This window comes from Cheilinus undulatus, linkage group 1, assembly GCF_018320785.1.
Source record: "Cheilinus undulatus linkage group 1, ASM1832078v1, whole genome shotgun sequence".
Lineage (NCBI taxonomy): Eukaryota > Metazoa > Chordata > Actinopteri > Labriformes > Labridae > Cheilinus > Cheilinus undulatus.
This window is the reverse complement of record NC_054865.1, coordinates 45,750,044-45,769,739: the sequence shown is the minus strand read 5'-3', so window position 1 is coordinate 45,769,739 and position 19,696 is coordinate 45,750,044. Positions and strand designations below refer to the sequence as shown.

General features: G+C 38.3%; 1 protein-coding gene across 1 annotated transcript in view; it reads left to right on the top strand.

Annotated features, from left to right (window-relative positions):
* The window catches only part of pde8a (phosphodiesterase 8A), an 83,882-nt gene that overhangs the window by 56,408 nt on the left and 7,778 nt on the right, over window positions 1-19,696 (top strand). The window contains exons 7-19 of the mRNA XM_041786026.1: window positions 294-372; window positions 767-907; window positions 1,507-1,595; window positions 1,742-1,793; window positions 1,888-1,930; window positions 3,906-3,983; window positions 4,166-4,236; window positions 6,590-6,754; window positions 11,546-11,594; window positions 11,746-11,881; window positions 11,964-12,162; window positions 16,162-16,379; window positions 19,438-19,570. Coding sequence (XP_041641960.1) covers window positions 294-372; window positions 767-907; window positions 1,507-1,595; window positions 1,742-1,793; window positions 1,888-1,930; window positions 3,906-3,983; window positions 4,166-4,236; window positions 6,590-6,754; window positions 11,546-11,594; window positions 11,746-11,881; window positions 11,964-12,162; window positions 16,162-16,379; window positions 19,438-19,570 — 1,453 coding nt within the window. The remainder of the gene's footprint in view (window positions 1-293; window positions 373-766; window positions 908-1,506; window positions 1,596-1,741; window positions 1,794-1,887; window positions 1,931-3,905; window positions 3,984-4,165; window positions 4,237-6,589; window positions 6,755-11,545; window positions 11,595-11,745; window positions 11,882-11,963; window positions 12,163-16,161; window positions 16,380-19,437; window positions 19,571-19,696) is intronic.

The window sequence follows — 19,696 nt, the reverse complement described above, 5'->3', positions numbered from 1 at the left end:
GGTAAAAGATCCATGAATGATGTAAGGGCTGTTGTTTGTATAACAGGCGGGGAAGTGAGTTCTGACATCAGGTTGTCTCTAAAAATGTGTTGTTAAGCCACAGTAAGGATGCAAACACTAAAGTGCAGTCACTTGTTGTCTGAATGCTCAAAACAGATCATTGATGCACTCTCTACACTGCCTTTACACTGTTGTAACAGGTTACTTTCCCCTTATAGGGGATCAGTAAATATTTTCTTGAACAGAAATAAATGCTTGTTTGTGATGATTTGTTATTTTTGCTCTCCTTCAAGGGCTGGGAATGCTATTTTCACAGCTCTAGAACAAAGTCAAGAGGCCATAGAGATCACTTCTGAAGATCAAGTCATTCAGGTGGGTATTAATCAGCTGTAATACTTTTTTTCTTTCTTTATTTTGCTCACTAGATCATCTCTCTACTTTCTCTGTTCTCATTTTCTTCCCTCTCTCCTTTACTCTTATTTTAGCATATGTTCATGTCTTATGATCCAAGATCTCAGTAGTGATAGTTGCGGTCTTGCTCCTTGTGAATGGCTGCTTTTGTCAGTGTCAAAGACATTTAGCCTCCCTTCTTTAAATAACCAACACGTGTTCCCTGTTTTAAAGAAAAGAGCTGTTTTTGTTGGCAATGCTCATATCTTGTTGGAGTTTATCATCTTATTTGTGTGTTTACTGGTTTTGGGTTTTATAAACAGTAGACCACCAGACCAGATCAAGCCTAAACATTTTTGTTGCTTCTCTTTTGCAGTATGTGAACCCTGCCTATGAATCTATCATGGGCTACCAACAAGGCGAGCTAATAGGGAAAGAAATAATAGAAGTGCCTAAAAGTGAGAAGAATAAGCCTGATCTCCTTGAAACGATAAACTCCTGCATACGGAAAGGAAAGGTAAGATGTTTTTTTATTTAATCACATTATACATTTGAGTTTAGATATATGAACATATACATATGAAGACTTCAAATATAATAGAGAACTTATTGTAGAGTGTTGCATCAAATTTAGATCATCCTTGCAGTTACAATCGATATCTGCCCTGCCTTTTTGTCTGTGCATGCATGCGTGCACATGCATCCATGTGTGCTTTAAGTCTGCACCACTGGCCGTCCAGCAGCTCTGTTTCATGTGCACAAAAACAGCGGTTGATGACTGTGCTGTAATCTTACTACACAGAGAGCGAAGGTCAGTCCCAGACAGGCGAACAGCAGGAAGGCTCTTTTTAAGCTGCCACAGCAGTCTGTAGGTGGGGGGACATGAAACAAGCACAGCGGTCTCCAGGAGCGCTCCCACTGCCCATTAAAGCCGACTCGCTGTTCTCTGAAACACTCTGACCCGACAAACCTCGCCACCTTACAAACATGCCATGCTACACTCTTTCCATCTGCAAGATAATTCCAATTTGTGAATTTTGTCTGTTATTAACATAAAGTCTTCCTGATATGTTCTGTGTATGTGTGTGATTAATTTCTCTCTTTGTCATGTTTCAGGAGTGGCAGGGGATTTATTATGCCAAAAAGAAGAATGGAGACAGCATTCAGCAAAATGTGAAGATCACACCTGTAATTGGACAGGGAGGGTGAGTTTCTTTCGGTCACTCAGTCTTAGTAGATGCAAATTACATTTCTAGAAGCTTAATAATTTCTCTGGTGTAATATATAAACTGATAGTCATTGCATTTCTGATAATTCTCCTGATGTGCTAACTGCATTCTGTGTTTCACAGAAAAACCAGACACTATGTGTCTATCAACTGGCCTTTAAATGATAATAATAAGGTGGGATATGTATCAACTTTGGTGGATTATTGATGAATTAAAGGAGCTTATTGGACTCAATTTTTATGTATTATTTTTTCTTCTGGCCCTGCAGAGTGATAAATCCAGTGAACGTGTGCAGGCAGAGTCTCAGACAGGTAAGAGCCTCCCTGACATTCTCTCTCAAATATATTAACATAAGTGCATGACAGGTCTTTGTGAACTCTTGTGTTAAAATCATGCTCACTGGGGCGCAGATGGTCTATGGTGGCCTTTTTCCCGCATGCCTCTCCCCCACTCTCTCTTATCCCTGTTTCCAACTCTATCCTCTGTCATCCTCTATTTAAAAAAAGGCATAAAAAGACAAAAAACATATCTTTAAAAAAAGAATTGTTCTTACCAACCTCTTTGTTAATTATACTGTACATGTTGAATTACTCATTAAGGCAAGTTCCATACTATATTAATCACATGGCAGCAGTCAGTACATTAAGGCATGTAGGCATGGTCAAGACAATGTGATGAAATTCAAATTGAGCATCAGAATGGGAAAGAAAGGGGATTTAAGTGACATTGAACAATCTGTCGTGGTTAAAAAGCAGTAAACATATAAACCAGATTAAAAAAAACTTTCTACTTTTTATTCTTGAAAATCATCGAGGTTTCCCTCATTTACACTGATGCTAAGATACAAAAAAGGACACAAGAAAAACAAAACAAAAAGGGGTGATGCTCAATTTAAACAATCTCACACTGTGTTGGAATGATTTGAGATCACCATCATAAATTATCCAAGACAAACTAAAGTGTCGATCTTTGAAGACTTTTTGTAAATTGTTCCACATTTTAGGAGCACAAAAGCTGAACACAGATTTACCAAATTCAGAATAAACACTTCGGACTTGTAACATTAAGACAGTCAGTAGAGTGAGTTTGGTAATGTCCAGTGGTCCAGTTCAGGATGGAGAATGTCCAATCAGGGATTTATAGAGCAAAATGATACAGTGATGAGTGTTATAAGGATCTCTGTTAGAGCAGAATTATAAACAGAGTCTAGAGATCTGAATGTAGCTGCAGCAGCATGTCTGTAAAAGATGTCATAATAATCCGGCACAGACAGAAAAATACCCTCAACAAAAATTTTCTACAGTTCGGAGAAAAATTTGATATATTTCTTTACAAAAACCCAATTTTTGATAAAGTTTAACAAGGAGATAGTCAATTTGCTGCTTAACTGTAAATGATTCATCAGGCTGATTACCAAGATATTTATACACTTAAACCATGAGTCTGGATAGTTATAGACTGTTAAAATCAATATCTTTATCTTTAAAGATCATAAATTCAATAAGAACAATTTTAAAAACAATAGAAGTACTCTGAATTTGCAGTTGTTGATTAGCTAGCTGTGCAGAATCAGCAGGGGGATGTAAATCAATATTGTTTATATAAAGGTGAAAATTAGGCAGGAAACAACATTACTAATAGATATTGTAAATAAAACAGGATCTAAAACAGATCCTTGAGGTACACCTTTAGTAGAAAATAAAGCTCAGACTGAATGTTCTCAGCCTTTACGCAATGTAATCTGTTAAAAAGATAGTTATAAAGCCAGTTCCAACTTTATTTCTTACATTTGTTTAATAAACTACCTTTGTTTAAATAGTATTGAAATTGTAACATATATCTTAACATCATTAAACAGACACAGATACATCAGCCTTGTTCCAAAACACTGTGGACGGACCTGACGATAGAAAGTGCAAATGATGAGACTTAGAATCCCCCAACCAAGTACTGGCCTGGATTTTTGTTTGTTTGATTTAGTCCCTATCTCAGCTCTTGCACCTTTTGTCACCTACTTCATCAAACTACTTTATTTTAACTGATTTTAAACCTCAAAACACAAAACCCATTAGAAAAGGTCAGTCTGTAAGCATCTGCTTAATTCTGGTAGTTGTGACTGAAGCAAACAAGGTTAATGTGATATTCTGAGACCTAAAAACATAACCCAAAGCATTAAAACTCTGATGTCCAAGTCCTATCATTTGTGGTTATTAACTTTCTCACTTAACTTGAACTGTGCATGATTGTTATTGCACGTGTTAAAGTAAGGTGTTCTCCTCTTGCTAGACATCCAATCCAGTAAGCACAAAGACCGGAGGAAAGGCTCTCTGGATGTCAGATCTACAACGTCTCGAGGGAGCGATGGTGAGAGTGAAGGGAGAAGAAGATGGAAACTCTGGGCGTTTCTTGTCTTATGAACCCTTCCCAGTTGTCTGTTTGCTTTGAGTGTTAATTGTCCTGACGCAAATACAGTCATTAGAAAGAGCTGGAAAATTCAGTTTATTTGTTGTTGAATTATAACAAGATTTTCTCTTCCACTCTGACAGGGAGCTCGCAGCGAAGGCACTCCTCTATGGCTCGAATCCACTCCATGACGATTGAAGCTCCCATCACCAAGGTGGGTTCATCTCCCTCCCCATCATCCCTCTGAGCATCCATCATATGATCAGCACTCATGACTGAACACTTTAGTTTATCGACTGCCCTGAGCACTTCTTGTACCGATACTGGGACTGAGGCTAGGGGCCAGGCAAACTGTGGAGAGGAGATAAAATGCCACATTTCATGCACAACACAGGAAAGCATGTTTGAGCAGCATGACCTGATGTTTCTGTGGTTTGTGTAGTTTGTAGCCTGGATTGTCAGGAACACAGAAAGTCCCTGAGGATGGGTCATATGACACACAGCAGTTCCACTGCTGTATCATTTGACTGTGGAGTCAGTCCCTGAAGGCATCATCCTCTGCAGAATAAAGCACCAATAGAACTACTCGTTCTCTGCATGTGTGTGTCTGTGTGTTTGTATTTTTGTGTGTGTGTTCCTGCAGATGCTTGCTGACCTCGCCACAGGTGCCCTTTGATAGAACCTCCATCTTTATATTATAGAGAAAGAATATAAACCTGTGTGGACTGTTTCTAGACTTGTTCATCACTGTTTCATCACTTTAAAAAGTATTTATATTTTATCTTTTATTACTGTTAAACACACAGTCCATCACACATTCTTTTATATTAGCGTTAAATCTATATTATTTTATATGCCTCTCATAGTTGTCTCTATTTCTGTTTCTGTCAATACTGCATGTTTTAAAATGATTTCATCACTCTTATTTTCATGAACGGTAATATCAAAAATGACAGTTCTTAAAAAATACATCTGTTTAATGAGACAGCTGCATGGGAAAGGAATGACTTCACAAAAATAGCAAGCAAACCCCTGCACACAGTGTAAATTGTACAAATAGATTGGCAACATTGACTTCTTTCTGTACAAAAAGTATGTGTACAATTTAGACAGTATTTAGGAGTTTACATCCAATATTTTCATCATGGAAAACAAGTAATACTCGATACTGGGTTATCATTTTGATGCCAGTGCATATTTTTACCGGTGTCATACTGAGTTTTAAAACTCTGGTACTGTGACAACCTTACTGCCCTTAAATAGAGAGAAGTTTAATTTTTCAGGAATAATAAGGTGAGATGTGTTTCCTTTTATGCAGCTGGTTAGCTTAGCTTAGCACAAAGACTTGAAACAGTGAGAAACAGCTAGCCTGATACCGTCTAAAGGTGAAACCTTACATGCACCTGCCAAACTTGACAACTGTATTATATTTTGCTGGCTTACTCTCAGTCTTTGATATGAGGTTATTATATTTTCTTTTAATATAGATAAAACAAACATGTAAATTAAGAGGCATTAAGAAACGAACATAGCTAGGCAAGCTGTTTCTATTTTTTTTTTTTTTCATGATAAGTCAAGTTTACTTCAGGGTATCATATTGCCATCAGGCCAAAACCTTGTATCTCCTCCTTCCATGATTTTATTTTATTTTTCATGAATCATTGCCATTGGTCACCCTTTACATCTTTTAGTGAGTTTTAACAAATTTTAAAGCAATAAAATTTGTCAAAAGAAAAGATGCTGACTATCACTATGAAGTGTTGAATTATTTGGAAAATACAGCGTTATTTTCATTCCCAGAAAAGTGGTGATTCTGGAGATAGGAGGTTTCACCCTGATGCCGGCCATATGTAATGTAAGGGTATAATATGAGTGGGGCTGATCGTCTCAAGACCTGTACTAAGCATATAAGCATTTGTATGATGTGTGATCACATCACCCTAGTTTTGTTTTTGCTGATGTGTTTGTTGTTGTTGTTTTTGACAGTTTAGCCTTTTGTTATGACAGGATAGGCTTGGAAAACCCTAAATATAGGGAGCAGTGAGTGGGGATGACTTGCAGCAAAGGGTTGAATGTCAGGGGTCTGTGTGGCGATGTGATGACTATAGTCTGTGTGCATGAACAGCACTCTGTTGTAACTTCTTCTCCATGACACTAGGTGTTTCTTGGGCTAAATCTTTGAACATACAGAGTAGAGGTATATTTCCACCAAGTGGCCCAGTCTTATTCCGTACAGTTTGGTGCTGTTTGTTTCAAGTAAACCCTGATGTTGCTTGGTTTTCTACAGTCACCAGAACTCCTAGTTAGTGGGGACGCAAGCCAGCTGTGTCCAGCTGCTTTCTTTCAGATTGGATAGGTATGTTTGGTGCCACAGTAGACTGAGACAGACTGTTGAAGGTCAGCGGGTATACTAAGGAGCATGTGTCATTAAGAAACCAACCTGATTTTATTTTGTCTTTTTTGTGCATAAACTGCCCGTTTATCATGTCAGACCTTGCTTTGCTCTGTTTGCTCATGTATGTCAAATGTTTTAAAAATGATTGTACCTTATTCTTTTCGTTATTAAGGTAATAAACATCATCAATGCAGCGCAGGAAAGCAGTCCAATGCCCGTGGCAGAGGCCTTGGATCGGGTACTGGAGATCCTGAGGACCACTGAGCTCTACTCCCCACAGTTAGGCACCAAGGATGAGGACCCTCACACCAATGATCTTGTGGGAGGGCTGATGACGGTAAGCAGCGGGTCCTTTCCATAGTCTGAAACACCCAAACAGCTTCCTTCCCCTGCAAATGAATCGACTCCCATATGATAACACACGCAGAGCATTCACAGGATTTCACAGTGATAGCACGCACGTCTGTGTGAACGTCCTTGAAGTGCTCACTATAATAATGAGTTAAGCAACAGAAACAGTGAGTCAGGAGTGTTTGTTTGGTTTCTTTGTTTTGTGAGGATATTTGTTCATATTTTGGTAGAGGGACAGAGAGAGAGAGAGAGAGAGAGAGAGAGGGATTCACAGACAGCACTGGTGAAGTGCAGAAGTAGAAAGAGTGCCAAGTTGGCAGTCTTGGCAACAACCCCAGAGGAAGTGTTAGATTGTCCTTTGTGCTCCTGTAGGCTGGAGAGGAAAGCCCACCCCACCCTCTCTCTCTCTCTCTCTCTCTCTCTCTCTCTCTCTGCACAGTCTCTGCACACAGTCACACTCACATGAACCTCTTCCTCTTGACTCCACAGGCCTGGAAACATCCTGTTCTGTGGATCAGATGAATAAGCATGGCTTTACTTAAACGTGTACTACAGATACACAGAGGCAGAGAATGATTATGCACAGTCCTTTTCCGGAAAAAAAACACTCGCTCTGCATGAGTAATGTAGGATGAGGGAACTATAAAAAAATCAGAGGTGTAAGATCAGGTGTAGATGAATATTTAGGTACAATCATGCTGGTTTAAGAGGTTCCTGATTGCATATTTATTCTTCGGGATGGTTGCATTAAGACATGCTGGGTCTGACGTCAGAGGACTGGTGAAGATTAAGAAAATCGCTGTAATCTTTCTATGGAGACAGACTTTAAATAACCATTGTGTACAGAGGCAGCACCTCCATCAGACAATACTCGGGTCAAAGATGAGCCAGTCGCCTTTTCCTTTTTCACTTGTGAAGTTAACATTTCACTCTGCAACACACACCCATGAATTCACTCCCACCCAATATATATACATATATATCCCACAGCAGAATAACTGTGTGTGATTTAGGCCTGTGATTTTCACAGCTGACAAGTGGCAAAAAAAAAGGTTGTATGTAGGCCTAAATGCTCACTGTGTTTGGTTTTTTATTGTTACACTTTTTCATTATAAAAGGTGCTTTATGACCACTGGAACTTTACCTAGGAACCTTTTGAGGAACTCTGTGCTTTTGGGCTCCAGGAACCAGCGTCTAAATTTAGTCCTGGGGTATAACATCTACCCCTTCAAAGTCCATACTAAGGGGGTAGTATTTTCTAAAGGCCCAGCAACCGTGTGGGGTGGGGTTAAAGTGCTGAAGGTTTCTGATTGGTAACCAGGTCACACCTGCCAGTGAAAATGAATGGATGGCAGCAGGGATAAAGAAGTAAACAGGGTGAATGTTTTCCTTGGTTAGGGGGACTTTACAGCAGCAACCTGATGATAAAAGCTGAAAAGATTAGTGCAGTGGGTATGTAGGATCCGCTGTGATGTGGTTGGTTTTAACTGCTTGGGTATGGAGTTCTGATATCTGAGTCTGGGTTTCTCCAGGTCACTCACAGGAACCATTTTGTTCCTTGAAGAGAAGTTCCTGGAACTAAAAGCTCCTAGTACTTTGGGCCAAAAAGCAGTTTTACACTGACATCAGTTCAACATTTGTTTCTACATGAAAATAAAACATTTATAGTTTACACTGATTTCACTTCAGCTTCTTGTCAGATTATTGTAAAGGAAAATCAAACTTTCTTTTTAATTTTATATTTGTGGGAAAGAAAAACCATGTAGAAAATGCCTCTAGGAGAGAGAAAGAGTCAGCAGGCACAACTGTAGCTCTGTGCTTTGAGCTAAATGCTAATGTCAACATGGGGGCAGGCCACAGTTTAAAAAGATTAATGGTTTTTGTGTTTGCCAGCTTAGTTTAGCATGAAGCATGCTAACATTAGCTTAATAGTATTTAACTTGAGATAAAGATGAGGCTTATGGGGATATCTCTATTTTCCTACAGATTTCAGTGGTTTTACTGGTATCATGTTAAATGAACAAGTAAAGGTTCAACTAAAAACTTGCATTACGTACTCACATTTTAGGAAACGTTTCACAAACATCAGCCTCATAGTTGTGCTTGAGGAAAAATGAAGGGAAATCTATCTTGAGGAATCCTCTGCAGAACATAAATTCCAACTAATAGGGTGTCGTTGTAGCTCAGTGGGTAGTGCAGTCATCCTTGTAGAAACAGTGGTCATGGGATCAAAACCCGGTCTGGTGAATATTCACCCCTGCTCCCTCTTTCCATGTTTCAGCCTCTCTTTAGATGTTCTATCTAAATAAAGAAAAAAAACAACAAAAGTCTCAAAAATCTGCCTGAAAAAGGAAATCCGTCCAATAGATGTTGAAATGATCAACCAACTATTACTAGATTTTATCTCAACTAAACACAATCTGAGTAATCTGGACCTCTACAGTTGTGCAGGCACTGAGATTTATTGAACAGGGGGATGATCTGTAATCCCACCATTAAACTCCCTCCACTGTCTCAGCATGCAGAACTGACAAGAGGAAGGTTTTCAACATAATGAATGAATTTAATGTGGATTATCGGACATATGTACATAAATTAACACAAAGTCACATGTGACATGATTATTACAGTTCATAAATATGGAAATCATTTTTGAAGCTGCATAATGATTTCATTTATAAGCCCAGCTTGGCTGTCTCATCCTTCCACCTTCTCTGTGTGCTGGTGTGGAAACAATGAGTCGTCAACATGACATAGCATCCAAAACACGATGTCACAGTAGTGATAGCAGAACTCCTAGCAATGTAGAAAATCAAACCCATTATTCTGTTCTAGTTTTTTTGTGGTCTTCCCTAGTTCACAACTGTTTTTTTTTTCTTCAACAACAGCTGACAAGCAAAAAGACCAAGACAGCAGCACAATAACTTTCACACAGATGACAAAAAAACATAACAGCAAGGTTACATTAGTCAACATGTCAGCAGCTTTCAGTGGAAAAAACATTCACACATTGGTCAAATGTTCCCTTACCCTCACTTTAAGATGTCCTAAACTAATGCAACATTTAAGCTTAAGAAGACCCTGTCGTCAGATCAAAATGGCAGAGCAAAAACATTAAAAGCTCCTCAACCAAAGACAGAAGAAATTTAAGGAATCTGGATCAAAGAGGAGTGTGAGTGCTACATGGGGTCAAAAATGTCTAAAACATTAGAGATATAACACAAGAAGAAGAAAAAATGACTTTTCAGTTTACTTACATATAAAGTCCGTAGTAGAAACAGAAGTCAAAACTGAAAATCCAAGTCACTCTGATGTAATAAAAATCCTTTGTTAAACAGGGATGTCTGCGCATTTCAACTCCAAAGAGTTGTCATCAGGACATGACCTGTCCTGATTTTCCTCAGAGTTTCAGTTTTGACTGCTATTTCTACTATGGACTTAATTTGCAAGTAAACTAGCAAGTCATTTTTTCTGTTTTTTGCAGATATACCGAGGTTCCATCCTTCTAATATTTAGGAAAGACCCCAAACTTTCTCACACAGAACACAGAGATGGGTGCGAAAAACCAGACCAGAGACTAATTGAGGGCAGCATGGTACACTGAGCCCAACATTTTCAGAGGATGATGTAGCATGCATGTAAAGACTGTAAAGAAACCCAACTTCACTCTCAGTTTCTTTGTAAGGCAATCAGTAAGTTGACTCAAAGACTGATTTTCTTCTAGCAAAAAGCCAAGGTGTTTACATGATCAAACACATTTAACTGCCTTGTTGTTTAAGGTAAAAAACTTAAAATTTACTAAGACTTGCTCTGTACATATGCTCCTGGTGCTTTGAAGATTAGCATAGTAAATGGTGGATGAACCTGGGTTTTATTTGTTTTGTTTGGTCTGCATCTTTTGTGCAGGCCATCACACCATGACTGATCTACTCCTGTTTCGTTATGTTGTTACTCACACAGTCTTAAGAGCAATATTTATATTTAGCTTAATGTAAAAGTAGATGTCTCCGTTATACAATTGAATCTAAAATATCTGAACCATCTAAATGGCCACTTCAAAGCTCCTTTCAGTATTCTGACAGAGGTCTTGTAGGTGGGTAACCTTGCAAAGCAGATGGATACGCCCATTTCCTTGTTTCTCACTGGCAAATCCATCTTGCAAAGATCCCGTCTGAACCGTTTAGAAAGTGACAGGACCAATCAGCGACAAGGGGCAGTACTTTCGGGTACGGCGGAGTCGTGACATAAGCAAGCAGCAACAAGAGGCCGGTGCAATTATGGCGGAACACATTAGCATGGATGCTGCTTAAGCGTCCGTTTTATTAGAACTTGTCAACATTTCTTTGTTAAAAGAAGAACAAAGAACAGCAGTGAGTTGTTTCTTTAAAAAAAAAAAAAAAAACGACAAAAGTCATGTACCGACATGTCTATAATCGCCATGGTTTGCGTTATTCCTCGGTAGCTGCACACATGCACCTCGGTCGCAGCTACATCACGTGTTGTGTGGCTGTGATTGGCCCGTAAAGATGTGACAGACAGAACGTTCATCCAATCACCCTCCAAGTTCTTTTTCAAATTCTCTGCCCTTTCCCAAATGTTGTGTATGAGAGGTTTTCCAGATGGATGTGTGAAACAAAACCATCTGACGTGTCAGGTTAGTAGGTGGGACTTGTACTGATTGACTCAGCTGTACCTCTTATGTATGTAAAAGGATGAGGTTTCAGTTCCTCACTTCAGCTTTCTTCGTCTCCGACACTTTCTTTTTCTCTATCGGCAGGATGGTTTAAGAAGATTGTCAGGAAATGAGTACATCTTCTCCACAAAACGTAAGTGATATTAAGAATGAAGATCATAGGAAGCGGAATTTTAGTTTTTATTTTTCTAATCTCTATCTTGTGTGGGTCATTCGAAGGTCCACTGAAAAATAAATGTCACTATATCTGAATGCCACTTTGTTGTCTCTTCTTCTGCTCACAGAGCCTCACCACATCCCCAGTCACCTAACAACTCCTCTGTCGCTAAATGACATCCCCCCTCGTATCGCCCAGACCATGGAAAACGAGGACTCCTGGGACTTTGACATCTTCAACTTGGAAGCTGCAACCATGAAACGGTGAGGTGACAACACTGTTAAGAGCTATAGCCAATGTTTTTGTTATTTCTGTCACAGTTCATGACGTTGAATCCTCCCACAGGCCTCTGACGTACCTGGGCCTGAAAATTTTCTCCCGCTTTGGTGTATGTGAGTTCCTAAACTGCCCTGAAGCCACTCTGCGCTCCTGGTTACAAGTGATTGAAGCAAACTACCACTCTAGTAACTCCTACCACAACTCCTGCCATGCAGCTGACGTCCTGCACGCAACGGCATACTTTCTCTGCAAGGAGAGGGTCAAGGTAATTTTATTTGCTGTTATTATTAATATTTAAAGAACTGTAGCAGAACACAGTGTGTGTTGCTTTCAAAACATTCTTACGAATCATAGATTAGGGTAGTGGTGGTGTTTGTGGATTCGCTGGTAGAAAAGTTGTTGCTAACTGCTCTGACAATTCACTGTTTCATATTTCAAACTAAAATGTATCAGCTCCAGCTTTTCAAATATGTCCATTTTTGTGCTTTTCTTGTCATTATGTGATTATTTATTGATTATCTTCAGAGTTTAAGACTGTTTACTGGATGTAACCTGAGAGTGTAAGATATCATCTTTAAGAACATCATGCCTTGATGTTTCACTGTATTTTGGCTTGAATTTTTTTTACTTATAGTTACATTTTAAATTAGAAAAAATTTGAAAGTAATTGAAATGAAAATACGATTAACTGAAGCTTTTACTTGGGAAGTTTGTCATCAATCAAACAATAAAACTTTATTCATATAGCACTTTTCATGCAAAGCAATAAAGCACAAAGTGCTTTCCATATTCCACAGATTAACACCATCCTAGATTGGCTAGTAAGTGGACTGTGCCCTTGATCTCTTCTTCTGTTTCAAAGCTGATGAAAAGTTTCTAAGCCATTCAGAAGCATGTCCATTCTGATTGTTTTTTTCACTATTATTATCTAAACTACAAGTAATGTAATCTTTCTCAAATTATCCACATATGTGATTAATTGCTGTAGGGTCAACTGATGAAACCTTTAGCTTGAGCCTCCCATGATGATTCTCCGTGCCCTGATCCACGACAAAAAACACTGGACCCCTTGGTTTTATATTAAAAAAAGAATATTTCAGAAACAAAAGAATTGGTACTTATTTCTTATTTTCACATTTAACAAAAAAAAATCAAATATCAAGCCACCGTCAGAGGTAAAAAAAAAAAAAAAAAAAACTGTGTGGCTCCACTCTCCTCTATCCTTTTTACTCTTACTTGTAGGCGTGGCCAACTGGCTTATTTTCATGTCAGGAATTTACAAAATTTTGGCGAAACAGAGAGATGAATAGCTTCAGCCAAAGACTTGTGAAAAAAATCATGAAAGAGATTTTAGATATTTTTAACCATTAACTTATTACCTTACTGAAACTGTGAACTGTATTTCTTAAGCTGTAAATGTTTCTTCTGTGTATTAACTTTACTTATGGAGTGCCAATGTCAAACAAAAATGCATTAAGGCTCCTTCAATTGTGATTAATTAATTACAAAGCCTATAATTAATTACACTGATTTATTTAATCAATTCAGAGCACTAATAAAAAACACTAAATGGCAACCAACTGAAAAATTCTAAAATAAGAAAACACTTAAGGAAAACTTGGTAAAACATTAAAAAAAATAAGGGGATAAACTGGGACAGAACAGAACAAGGAGTTTACTCTTTTGTCTGTGTGCATGAGTCCATGAGTCATTTTAGCTGTGATTTGGTCCATGAGCATAAAAACAAAAATCAAGCCAGCCACTGTGATGAGGGTGGACTGCATGCAGCATTACAGATTTGCTCATTTCCAGTCAAAAATATAGTTTCTTCTTATGTCTTATAAATCAAGGGTTCCTAAACTTTTCAGCCTGTGACCCCCAAAATAAAGGAGCCAGACACTGTACCTGAAGGTGGTTGAAGCATAGTTGAACACAGCCATACACATTTAAGAACAGATGTGCGCAGACCTACAGTGCAAGGATTTTTTTTATAGTGCTTTGATTTTAGCATGAATCTCACCAAATGACCATGTCTTTATTTTACATCAGAACAATTTACTTGCACTCATTTTAAAATATCCTTTGGGGTTTTTTTTGGAAGGCATCTGGTGACCCCTCTTAAAAATATATGACCCCTACTTTGAGAACCACTGTCATAATCAGTGAGTGATGTAGTTGTCATTTCCTATTAGGAAAAAAACACTCATATTCCTCAGGGCTCGCCCATCCTATCCCACCAGCCTAGATTTTTATTAATTCATCAGCCAGCACCAGAACTCTTTAACTATATAGGAATAAAGGCATGCATTCATACTTAAATTTATTAACAATATTCAACTTAAAGCTTGGATTTTCCTTAAAAATACTGCATAAAATAAATGCATGGCTGAATGTGAATGATCAAATAATACAGCTTCAGCAGCACTTTTTATCACCTGCACCATCTAAATCAGCACTACCTTAAGAAATAAAAATCTTTAAAGACACCCTGTCAGATCCTGAAGAAAACAGCAATGGCAGCCTGCAGCAGAAAGTGCAACAACATGGCTGTATTTAGCAGAGGCTCTCATTAATCTGTTTACAAGTCTTCTCCTCTTCTTTGGTTATAAGCCTAAACTCTTACAAAACATTAAGATTCTAGAAATTTCTTGTCTGAAGAGCAGCTCTGTGCTCGGGGTCAGATGTCCTCGTCTGAGCCTGTGTTATCCAAGAGAGTCGTAGTTTCACCCAAGTGTGTCAGTGGCTCACTGGTTTAGGCCGTGCACTGGTTAAGCTGATTATAAAACTGTCTATTTCTGATCTCAGTCCAGTGATCTGTCATTGGCTTAGCCACTGAACTGTGAAGTTACGTCACCCAAGGTTAATGAACTGGACAGGTAAGCAGGTCTGTTATGTCCCAAATGCATGTAGAAATGAGCACTTATTTGGATGATCTGCTATGACTTCTTCTCCTCTACTATTATTTTTTAGCTGTTCATAGTCCTGGTAGGTGACGACAAACCGCCAAGTAATCAGAGAATGACCTTATTAACCTGATACTTACAATAGCATCAGTTAGTTCACCTTTTGCCAAAGTGACACATTTGGCCATCAGTTAGTTCCAAGGCTTTCTGGGGCCAACGTCAGGGAAATCATGGTCTTTTGTAAAATTAATCTGTGATACCCACAACCCGAATAATACCCATGATTATCAGAGAAACACAAAAGGAATTTTATTTATTTATGTATGCTGTAGTACAAATATGGATATTTTCAAAATGTAAACCCTTTTCTTAAAACAGAATTACCTTTTGTTTGCAAATGTTAACAGTGTGAATGGGTACATTCACTTACCCTTTTGGAAAGTAATGGCAGACTTCATAGCTAAGCCATGATCTGCAAAAACGTCCGGGTGCCAGAGAAAAAAGTAAAAGGAACTGAATTAACTATAAAGGAAAAACTTATGAACAAGTCTAAAAGAGCAAAAAGTGGTTAAAAGTGGTGGGAAAAAATGGGATAAAAGCTGCAAAAATGGGTTTAGGGAGGCAAAAAATGGGCAAAAGGGGGTAGAAGAATGGTGAAGAGCAGTTCAGAAGTGGAAAAAAATGGTTAAAAGTGCAAAAAATCTGGGAAAAAAATGGCTGAACCAGTGATGAAGGGGTTAAAAAGTGGTATAATTAAGTAATTTAAAGATCAGAACCCAGTAATAGCTTGACACTCCTTTCAGCTCCAAAATAAAGTAACTGTAACAGGACGCTAACACCAATGTAACTGATCCAACACAGATGCATTGATATCATCAGTAAACTACAACTGGGGAGGGCCTATTCAGAAGCACAGCCAATTCTGTGGGCAGGTCTGCTTAGTTCTGTCAAGAAAGAGGTCAGAAGTTTAGAACAATGTCCCTCCAAGTGAGCTCAAAATGTTTTACAGAAATGTAAACACGGATTGGTCTATCATTGGATAGTATATTCATATATAATCGTCTGTCTCTTATGTTTAGTGCTTTGGGAGAACTTGTTAATAAAACCGTTCTTAAGTGCTAAATAAAATTAATTAACCTATTGATAAATGAAGACTTTCTGTTGATCTGATATCTGTCTTTTACTCAGTCTGCAGCCTAGGTGGATGCATGCTACACTTGTGATGACAGTTGAATGTGACACGTCTTTTGAATTTACTAGACTGTCATTTTTAACGATGTTTGACTAATTTTGCCTAGAACCACACAAACTAACCCTTAACTCCAGCTTTGATTGTTTTCCATGTTATGTTCCCCAAACAGCAAAGTTTAGATCCCATTGACGAGGTGGCTGCCCTGATAGCGGCTACGGTACATGATGTGGACCATCCAGGACGCACCAACAGCTTTCTGTGCAATGCAGGCAGCGAGCTGGCCATCCTCTACAACGACACAGCTGTGTTGGAGAGCCACCACGCAGCACTCGCCTTCCAGATCACCACCAGGGATGATAAATGCAACATCTTTAAAAACATTGAAAGGTAGGAGAGGCAATAAACTAGGAGTAGTTCACTCCCTAAAGCAGCTATTATCTCTTCATGCCTTGGTTCAAATGCATCACACAGATAAAAATATTCTACATCTTTAAAAAATATTCATAAGAAGTATTGGAGTTAAGTGGATAAAGAAGTATGCAAATACCCGTTAGAAAAAGCCTGAAATTTGGGGCACCAGTTGTCTAGTGTTTATTTCTGAACAGCCCATTTACAGAGACAGTTGTCATCAAAGTGGGCATTCTGGGTTCAAATCCAGCCTGTGTCTCTTCTCCCACATTTCATATCCCATTTTCTCTCTCTACCCTGATATTCTGGCTCTATCAACTGTCCTGTTTGAAGACATGCATAAAAATGTTAGATCCTTCAATTTTTAAAGAGATCTCGTGTCATTTAAGTCAGTTAATATCTTACTCAGCATCTCAGTAGCTCAACCTTTGTTCTTTTTATCTTTGCAGTTTTAGAGAGGAATTTGCAAAAAGTGTTCAAAAAAACCTTGGTTCCTGGTGCAGTTGCTCAGATGCATAAAGTTGAATGAAAGAAAACTTAAATTAGAAAAGAGTTGTTCAGCACAAAATGAAAATATACTGATTTTCTTTGAGATCTTGAGCCAATTATTATGGTGAGCTGAACTTTTCCTTGAATGTCTGTCAAATTAGGTAACTTTGCAGATATAGAGTGCTGCAGGGATGATGTATCTTTGAAGGCCAACCTTCGAAGCTGGCATCATGTAGGTTCCATGGATGAGAAAGCCCATGAAATTTTTCCATGAGGGTTTGAATTGGTGTAGAAAATAAGCTTAACAGTGAAAAAAGTTTGCACTTTCATGTTTTGTTCATCAAGATAACCTTCAAATAGTAACACTGCTATTAGTATTATTGAAGCATAAACATAAATGGCAAAAGTATAAAAGGGAACCACACCACAATCAAAGGACTTCTAAGTCACCACCACTAAGCTTCCAACTCTTAAGTCCCACTAAGGGTTGTCAAATGATTGAAATTCTAAATCACAATCAATCTAAGAATTTCTGCAGGTAATTGTGATTCATCTCCTCACTTCAAAATTCCAATATTTTTCACATTTAAAGCTGCTTTTGTTTATTTTGGGTTTTTTTAATTTTCATACTTCCCTAATTGACTTCTTTTTTGGATACAGACCTGCCTTTATTTTGAAAGAAAATAAGGAACTCTGGATAGATTGAAGATTATGACACGAACTTAACCACAGAAAAAGTAACTTCTTATAGACTGATATCGAAATAAGACAATAGTAAAATAGCAAATGTCTGATGACAGAAGGTGCAGATAGCTTTTGACTCATCTAGACTATCTCTGTGGCTGCAGGGAGACGCTGCAGTGGCTTAACCAAAGGGTGCTAAAAGGGAAAATAAATAATGTGATTAATCACACTTTAAAAAATGTAAAGCACTAATTATGGGCCTTAATCAACCATGATCAATGCATTAATGTTGGCAGCCCTAGTCCCTCTGATGATGACATTCAAGCCCTCTGATAAACCCTGTGATACCAAACAGTGCAAGGTTGTTAAAAAAAAAAAATCATGTTAACTTAGAAATCCAAAATAACTATTTCAACTCTATTTTTCTGAGTCGCTAGAGCACATTTTTAGTTTTAAGCAGTACTCTATCACTTTGAGTAATATTTTTGTCATTATACTCAAATCATTTGACAATCACACCTTACTCTGCAGAGTTTTCCCAGAATGCCTTTGGGCATTAGACACTTTTGCACCATGAGTGAAGCTGCCCGTCCCAGTTAGACAAGTCCCGCCTATGGGAACCCGCTCCAACATAGCAACGATAATGTACTGAAGTCTAAGGCAGAGCAATTTCTGGATCAAGCGCATCTTGCCGTCTTTTTGTCAACTGAATTAGCTTACCTTGGGTGTCATGATTATTCAAAATTAGAAAATGTGAAAGACGTAAGGGGAAGTTGCAGTGGATGAGTAATGTGTAAATTATATATTCTAACTTGAATCATAGTCAAAAAGAAACCACTACTTAAAACTTTGACGTAATCGGTTACAACAAAAATTTAGAGCATTTTCAACTTGTTCTACTTAACAGTGGTTAGCCAACTGTTAGCAACCACCATTTGTAAGGCAAAAAAAAAGCTTCAATATTAGAGGAGCACTTCCAGCTGTATACAAGTCACAGAAAATACAATCAGATCTCTTAAATTATCTGTAAATTGTGTACCAGAGACCTTATGTCAGGCATCTAACTGAAAACTTATTTTAAAAATCCTGTGGACTTGGAGATTTTGGAGGTGGAAGTGCTAGAATGCAAATGCATATCCAGGTTTTAAGACTTAATACTGCAGGACTCTGTTCATTTGCAACAGGAATCAAGTGGCATAAATGTTTTCTAAAGATTATTTCTGGGCTTTTGCCTTTTATTAGGTAGGGCAATGGAAGAGAAGAGGACATAAGTTGATAGAAAAGAGAGAAGACATGCATAAAACATGCACCGGGATCAAAAGTTGAACCTTCCAAAAGAACATCAAGGACTGTAGCCTCAGTATGTGGACGCCTGCTATTCCATCTGAGCTAACCTGGCATGTGCCTGGCATTAAGTTTTTTCTTTTAGCAAACTTTGGTTAATTGTCTTATTTGAAAATTTATAAATGGTGATATTTAAAATTGGGATTTCAAGTATGAAAATTGTTTTAAACATTGTTGATGGTTAGAGTATCACCTGAAGCATCACAGGGGAAAAGAGAAGCCGGCATGTGTAGCCATGAAAGCATTACTGTGTGAGTTGACAGTGACGCTGTAGTAATGTGATTTGAGTCTCAGAGCAGAATTGCTCACATGTGCTGCTCCCCTCGGAGGGGGACGATGAACAAAGCATCCATTCATCTCCACTGTCACTACAGTCAGAAGGGGAAAACTGTTCACACGGCTTTTTATTCTATTTAAAACACTGTCATTCTACTCTCTCTCTTTTCTCTGTATCAGCTCACCCCGTCTTTCCCCTCTTTCACCCATCTAATTCCTGGTATCTCTGTCTCTCTCTTTCCAGGAATGAATATCGAACACTACGACAGGCGATCATCGACATGGTTCTCGCAACGGAGATGACCAAACACTTCGAACACGTCAACAAATTTGTCAACAGCATCAATAAGCCGCTGGCTGCTCTGGAGGAGAACGGGGTGAGATTAAAAATGAAGCTTTCAAACGTTTTCATATTTCCTACTTGTGTGGAAATAGTAGCTCTAATTATAGCAGCTTTTTTTTTCTAAATAGATCAGTGTTGTGCGTCAGAGCAGGAAGGACAC